Consider the following 7,968-nt stretch of genomic DNA (forward strand, 5'->3'; position numbering starts at 1 on the left):
GTTCCAGCCGGTTCCCATCTGCTGGGAGCTGTTTCCTGTAGCGCGACAGGTGTGCCCTTGTGGTCCTAAAAACGCAGAAAGGGTCGTGTGGAACCGGAGAGCAGGGGACGCAGGTTTGGTAGAAGCCGGGCCCGGCGAGCGCAGCTGCCAAAGTTGGCTGCCCGGGTCAGCAAAACTTTGTCTCTCAGTGCGCAGGCGCAAGGCAGGGTTGGGGGGCAGGGGAGGGAGGGGAGGAATCCTGAGGCAAGGGGCGGGGGGGGGGGGCTGGGGAGGAGGGAGGGTGGTGGATTAAAATAAGTAGGCGGCTCGGTGCTAAGGGATGAGTGAGTCGGAGCTTGGCCTCTCCCCAGAACGTTCCCAGCAGCTTCGGTTCAGAACCAGCGAGGGAACCAGGAGCGAGGCTCACGATCCCCCGGCAGGCAGGACTCCCGGGCTGCTGAGCGCTCCCGCGTGTGGGGCCTTCGGAGTCCCCGCGGCTGGAGAGGGGTCAGGACTCCAAAACACCAGGCGTGTCTGTGGGCTTCAGCTCCTGTGGCTTCCCGGGTCCCGCGCAGCGAGCCCCAGAGACGCGCTCAGCAGCTGGACCACCGCGGAACGAGGTAACTACAGCCCTGGGCTCTGGGGCTCAGCAACCCGAGTGAAGGCAGTACTCCAGGGTTCCTTGTCACAGCGCGGCGGTCCTTCTCCCTCTCCCCGCCTCTGTCTCTGTCTCTCTCTCTCCGTGTCTCTCATTGTCGTGAAAGAAGCTCCTCTTGCCCAGCGAAAGCTGTAGAACCTTTGTGAAAGTGAGAGCGTCAGCAGCCCAGGGTAAGGGGTGCTGACTCAGGGACTTTGCACGCAGGGTCCTGGGCCTCTGACCTCGGGAGAATAAGGGGGCGGGCCTCAGTCATCGCCCCCAGTCGCGCTGGGCTACTCGGAATCCGGGTCAAGGTGCCCACGGACTTTGCAAGTCAGTCTGTGGGCCCGCTTTAAGAAACCGGAGCAACTTCAGCAGGCACAAACTTTGGCAGACGCGATCCTAGCTCAGGCTGATCTGCCTTAGTTGATGAAAGGGAAGGAGAGAGTGGATAGCCATCGCCACAGTCCACAACTCCAGGGACAGGTGCACGTCCCCGCCTGGTCGCGCTTTAGTTTGACTTTTACCGAGTTCTGTTCAGGTTCCAGGCCGGCTAGACCCTGGTGCTCACTGCTGCATTTCTGAAGTCAGCTTTGCCCCGAACTCTGACTTCGGAATACTCTCTATACAGTAGATCTCTCCATGGGGTTAAGGCCTGGAGCGTAACCCTCGATTGCCCAGGTGCAGTTAGGCATGGACTTTCCCAGGCATGTGGGGCACAGGCTTTCTTCTCAGTTCGAGACCGCATGCCGCAGTAGCATAAACACTGTGGAGGTTCAAGTGTCTGGGGGCTGGGGATTGGTAGAAAAGAGTTCTTATGCTCCCCTGACTGTCCCCTAATCCAGCTTTCTGGAGAGAAGTGGAAGCCTGAGGAGAGAGGGACGGAAGTGAGAAAATGCCTGCTGAACTAATTTGTCCCATGAAATGCCTCTAATAAGAATGAAAACCCACATCCAGTCCTTTTTCAGCAGCCCAGGTAGTAGCAGAGTGGGTCTCCGGAGAACAAACCAGCTTCAAGAGTTTCTTTGTTGCAATAATTCCACAAATTTCACCCGGATTTATTGCTATACCTTGACTCTTAGGAACAGAACCACGTGCAAAGCTAGTCTCCCGGGTTCACAGCTTCCTAGGGGAGAGAAGGGCAGGCCGAGATGGGAAGCTACTGGTGTATAGATGGACCTTCCCAGGCTCCTGAAAGTAAATGCAGTTTCATTAAGACCCGAGAGCAGATAGATCCCCGAAGACGCAACGGGCATTTCAGTGCAGCAGGATGGACGCCTCACCAATAGTTTCGATGGATCTTGTTCCTGGGGAGAATGTAACCGAAGTATCAGGTGTTGGTCAACCTCTCGTCGGGCGTCCGGACGCCTGTCACCATTCCTGTTGGGGATTCAATGTGGAGGATGATTATCTTGGGCTGCTGCTGGGCTCCTGCAGGCGCAAGCTCCTGTAGTTCGCTCCATCCTTATTAATGCAAGCAGTTAACTCGCTCACGCTCAATTAGCCCCGAATAAACCACTTTAATAGACTCTGCACACTTCATTAATGTCCTGCTTAGGGCTTGCGGCAGACCTGGAATTGGCGCTCCACCGCGCGAGGTACGCGAGTGCCTGAACTGAGCAGGGACCCGAGCGCGAATTGCCTTTGCTGTGCTAGTCGAGACCTTTGCTACCGCTTCTCAAGGCCAGAGGCACGGACTCTTTGTGGAGTAAATGCCTGGCTTCGGGGAGAGGTGTTCGTTTCGCGTTAAAAGATCAAAAGCATTCGCACTGGGGTCTTGGGGTTAGGACAAGGAGAGCCGGAGAAGCCGGGTTTCCCGCTCATCCTCTCTGGCTGGGGAAGCAAGGTTGATACTGTGTTTTTCTCGTAGCTGACCGCCTGAAACCAGATCATGCACCCCGCCCATTCTGGGTACTAGTGTCAGGGAGCCACGTTTCGAACGAATTTCGTCCGCCGGAAAGTCATTGGCGGGAGCCTGGGGAGCCCTGGCCTCGGAATGCTGCTGCAGAAAATAAGAAACTGCCCGGGCCGCCGAGGAAAATAAATGGAGTGTTGGGGGAAATAAGATTGGGCAGATAGCCCGGAAAGGTTGGCTCCCAAGAGCCGTGGTGGCAGCATCCCCCCTCTCTGGCCCCCCACGGAGCCCCAAGACCGCTGGGTCTTCTTTGCTCCTTGAAGGGAGGTGAGGAAAGGCAAGGCGAGGTTGGTGGGGACTCCCACCTGAGCTCCAGGCTTGGGCCGGCGTGCAGCTCCAAGTCCCGCCGCTAAGGCCTCTTGGAGAGGAGCAAGCCCAGGCCTCCCGGTATCCCTGCGGGCTCCGATGACTGGAGACAAGGATCTGATTTCTAGTGCCTGGAGGGGAAGAAGAGGTGACAGCAAAATCAAAGAGCGCTCATCTTGCCTAAGTCTAGGCGACCTTTGAAGTTAGCAGTCTTCTCTTCCCACTTCCAATACAAGCGGTCCCAGCTTCTCCTTTAGCTCTGTTGGTATTTTGCTTCGTTCTTGTTTCAGAGCAGTAGAGAAGACCCTTGCAGAAGCTCTACTATGGCCATTGCTGTTGCTTCTGAGGTCTCATTGCTGCAGATATGTGCCTCCTCTACCCTGCAGCTGAATTAATGGTAGTGATCAGACTTGGTTTTCATCCTATGGATAATTTAATTCGTGTAGGCAACTCTCTAGGGGCTCATGGTTTTTAGACACTACCTCTTTCCTTAGAGCCCACCACACAATCAGTGACCCTCCTGTCAGCTTCTAGAGGGAAAGATTTTCTGAAGATTGTCCTCACACCTTCCAAGAACAGACAGTGCACATCCCTGCACAAGACCAGAATTTTAAAGCAAAAGGCTGGGACCTTGAACTGGGACTTGAGGGCTGGCCAGGCCTAGGAAGGCTGAGTGTGCTATGCCTTAGGGAGCAAGGTGGTGGCCTGCACCTCCCAGGTAAGGACTTTACTCTGGGTTAGAGGAGAGGTCCTAAGAAGAGGCGAAGTGAAGGGTCCTGGTGACCTGGCTCTGATATTTATTTATTTATTTATTTTTTGGAGTAGCTCCCAGTAAGCTGGGAGCCAGGAGTTGAGCACCTGGGCTTCTCAAGGATCCCTGCTACTTTTTGGCTCCCCTCCCCCCACCAGGGGATAGAACCTAATTAAGAGTGTCTGTGAGGGGCAAGGATTAAAGGTTTCTTCCCATGCAAGTTGGAGACCCTGACAAAGGAGATCAGGAGATGACAGATCTTGGTCACTTGTGGTTTCTCTCTGGCGTTGCTCAAGCATCCTAACCTTCCAGTTGGAGAGTACAGAGTACAGACCACAGTAATGGAGCCTTACTTCAGTGTTCTTGCCCATATACATACCCACCTGCCCAGAGTTCTTTATGTACATAAAATTTGTTAGCATCCAAAGACCCTGCTCCCTTTTCCTCTGAGGAAAAAAAAAAAGACATTTGAGTCTCCTGGTATGTGACTGCAGATGTTTAACAGAATAAGTGAATGTGTGGGTCACAGCACCCTCTTTGAAATGAAGGCAACCCCCAAGCACTATAATAGGGACTCGGTCTGCAAGGAGTTGCCAAAAGATAGCTGCCCAAAGTATCACTAGTACTTGTAAGGGAGGGTAGCAAATTGTGGTTCAATAAAGGAAGGTAACACAGCTTTGGCTTCTGGAAACCAAATCAAAGATCAGTCAGACCTTCATATGCAGAAACTAGGAGATGTGTGCATTTGTCTTTATGTGTATACTTGCTGTTTGTGGAGGCTCTTCGTGGGTATGATATGATTCCTTGTATGTGTTTGTATGTGTTATGGGCTCTGTGTTTTGTGACCAGTGTTGTCCTATAAAATTGACTGTCCCAATTTATTTGTGCACATTCTTGTCACATCTGCATTAGAACCTGTGGATTTGTGTTTATCTGTTAGTGTGCATTTTCATGTTTATCTGCACCTGAATGTCTGCTTCCAAATTCTGTTATCTTTGCAGGGCCTGGCTTCCCTGGATGTAGGTTTTTACGTGCAGTTGCTCTGGGTTTGTGCCTTAGAGACGGTGTTCTTTATGCAGTTGGTCCTTATTTTAAATTAGTTGTATTGCAAAAGACTTGATTTCATACTAGTGTCTCTTATCAAGTGTGTATCTCTGTCAAAGGCCATTTGGAGGGAGCCCTAACACCAGGAAGTCTTTCAAGGAGAGGGCTCTCCTGTACCTTACTTTCCCATCTTCTGTGTGAGGGCAATGGGGGGTGGGGGTGGGACCTTAAAACTCCCAGCTTCTACACTGTGAGTCAGAGAAAGTGTGTCTGGGCTGGTTTTCAGGAGGAAGGCAACCTACCCTGAACTTCCCCCCCCCTCTTCTTTTTTCCTTTCTTTGCAGATCGAGATTGAGAACCACTGCAACTACCACAATGGGCAGCAAAACTTTGCCAGCCCCGGTGCCCATCCACCCATCCTTGCAGCTCACCAACTACTCTTTCCTCCAGGCAGTGAATGGCCTTCCCACAGTGCCCTCGGACCACCTGCCCAATCTGTATGGTTTCAGTGCTCTGCACGCTGTGCACCTGCACCAGTGGACGCTAGGTTACCCAGCCATGCATCTGCCCCGCTCCTCTTTCTCCAAAGTGCCGGGTGCAGTATCCAGCCTGGTGGACGCGCGCTTCCAGCTGCCGGCCTTTCCTTGGTTCCCTCATGTCATCCAGCCCAAGCCAGAGATCACCGCTGGAGGCAGCGGTCCAGCGCTCAAGACCAAGCCTCGTTTTGATTTCGCCAACCTGGCCCTGGCCGCCACACAAGAAGATCCCACTAAGCTTGCCCGAGGGGAGGGCCCAGGCTCCCCTGCAGGTGGGCTAGGTGCCCTCCTGGATGTGACCAAGCTGTCCCCAGAAAAGAAGCCCACGAGGGGACGCCTGCCTTCCAAGACCAAGAAAGAATTCGTCTGCAAGTTTTGTGGCCGCCACTTCACAAAGTCCTACAACCTACTCATCCATGAGCGGACGCACACGGATGAGCGGCCCTACACCTGTGACATCTGCCACAAAGCCTTCCGGAGGCAAGACCACCTAAGGGACCACAGGTGCGGCACTTGGGGAGGCCCTAGAGAGCTTGCTTAGGGTTTCACCTTCCTCCTCCCTAGGGAACCCCTGCTGGCTTCAAGCCTATGGATCCGGGAATTTCACCCAGGCAGGAAGGGTCAGGATTAGGTTTGGGAGCACCTGTGGAGGAAATGTGGGTATGAATAGGACCCAGGACTAGATTAGAGCTCCAGACTGGCAGTGTTGCTGCTGCCCCCCTTCTCCATCCCCAGAGTTGTCCAATAGTGAAGTTCCTGCAATGATGAACAAAACAACCGAACACTTGAAATGTGCAACTAGTGAGCCTGGGAAACTGTTTTTAGTTTTATTTAATTTTAATTATCAACCACATGTACCGGTGGGCAGTCTTGGAGAATGCAGCTCTAGGAATGGTCTGTTAACCAATTCCCTGATGGACCTCTAGGTGAATCAGGCCTTGTAAGGTTGCTGCCTGCCCTTCCTCCTCAGAAAGGCAGATGGTCTGTTTGCCTTGCCTTGTTTAAGGAGCAAAGTTGCCCAGGTTCTCTGTCACCTCCTTGCTCTGTCCAGAGTCTGCATTATGCTAGTTGCATACTTGGTACCCCATACTCCTCCCCATCTATAATGCAAATATAGGAGGGGATCTTGGGGCAACTGTTTACAATAACATTGCATCCTTTTGCAAGGATTAATTGTCATTTCTGTCCTCAGATACATTCACTCCAAAGAGAAGCCTTTCAAATGTCAAGAATGTGGAAAGGGATTCTGCCAGTCCAGGACTCTCGCTGTCCACAAGACGCTACACTCACAGGTGAAGGAGCTCAAAACTTCCAAGATCAAATGCTAAACACCCTCTGGACCACCAGGACCGTGGCCACGCTGCCCCCTCCTCTGGAGGAACCCGAAGCTGAAGGCGACTCTGGCGGGCAGCGGGAGGGGCGCTTGGGACTTCCCCCCACCCCAACAATGTCCCCTGGGTCCTCGGCACACGCGGCACTACAGAGTCCTGCCCGGGGCCATGACCCTGACCGCCCGGGCGGCTCCCCCAGGACGCGGCTTAACTTTGGGCCAAAAGGAGGAACTCACGTGGCGGAAGGGAAACTGTATTAAAAAAAGAACGAAAGCTCCGTGGAGACGCAGCGGCGCCTCTCCCAGAAGTATTACTTTTTCTATTGTTATTTTATACATTTTCTTTATTTTTTTTCTTTGACCATATAAGCTTGTAACTCTTGACTGCGGATAGGAGAGAGGAAAAAAGTTCTGCGCGCCCGCAACTTCTAACTTCTCCTCCAGTCCCCATCCCCACCCTGGGACCCTGCAAAAGTGTAATCGGTGTATCTGCTTCAGCCGCCCGGCCCCAGGGACCGCTGGGTCCGGAGCGCCGGCTCCCGCTGCTGCCGCGCAGCCGGCCGAGGGCTCCGGGACTCGGATGGCGGGGCAGGGATCTCGCGCCCGGGGTCGGGAGGAGCCCGGCCGCGGCTCCCCTGCTCCACCGCCGCGTCACAGCGAGCGAGCAGCGGGCCAGGAGCCGGGCGTTGTATTGCGACTGGCACTTTATGCTGACCATCGGTAACGGACATTTATCACTGGAGTTGTTGTTTTTTTTTTTTTAACTATTAAATAAACGGTTATTTTACAGGCACTGCAGGACGGGTAATTTCCCTCTTGAACCGCAGGAAACCACTCCTTTCTATGAGAGGATCAGGTTTCTCTGCTTGACTTCAACCTGTCCTACTTCCCTCGCCTCGTCGTCTTGGGGTGATGGGGCTGGGGATGGGGGGAGAAAACCCGTTTTTAGGGTGTTGGTCTACCTCTGCCCAACTTTATATTTTCTTACTATTCTCCGCTTCGGTGTCAGGGTCGCAGTCTCCACCCTTCACTTCCCGAGAGCGGCGAGTTTAAAAAGAACCCGAGTCTGAGGCCGCACATGGCCATGAGAAATCCCAGCATCTCCAAGTGCCAGGGTCGTTTGGTGTTCGCTGAAGGGACAGAATATCAACTTCCCCCTTCATCCCACCCCACCACCAACTAGTAACTTTCCTACTGGCCTCTGGCTTATGCTTTGGAGTGGAAAGACCTGCTTTCACAGAGCTTCAGATGAGTGCTGCGCCCAGTTTCTCTGGGTTCCAGCAGGCTGTCTCCCCAAAGTCACAAAACTACATCCTTCCCTCCTTCCCTTATTTATGATCATTCTCTCCCCGCCGCCCCTCCCCCAGCTACACAATGGGGTTTATACCCTGTTCGGATCGCGACTCCATACCAGCGAAGATATTCTGCAGTTTTAAAGCGGTCTGAGCAATAGGAAGGGCGGGCGGGCGC

General features: G+C 53.5%; 1 protein-coding gene across 1 annotated transcript; it reads left to right on the plus strand.

The window, feature by feature from the left end:
• The first annotated feature begins 232 nt into the window (after positions 1-232).
• On the plus strand, positions 233-7,280 carry OSR1 (odd-skipped related transcription factor 1). Its single transcript, XM_081264866.1, has 3 exons — positions 233-599; positions 4,977-5,672; positions 6,361-7,280. The coding sequence occupies exons 2-3, from the start codon at positions 5,008-5,010 to the stop codon at positions 6,494-6,496; spliced, it is 801 nt and encodes a 266-aa protein (XP_081120992.1). The 5' UTR covers positions 233-599; positions 4,977-5,007; the 3' UTR covers positions 6,497-7,280.
• Positions 7,281-7,968: the final 688 nt, after the last annotated feature.

The sequence above is a fragment of the Spermophilus citellus genome, assembly GCF_964194105.1.
Source record: "Spermophilus citellus genome assembly, chromosome: 13".
NCBI classification, from domain to species: Eukaryota; Metazoa; Chordata; class Mammalia; order Rodentia; family Sciuridae; genus Spermophilus; species Spermophilus citellus.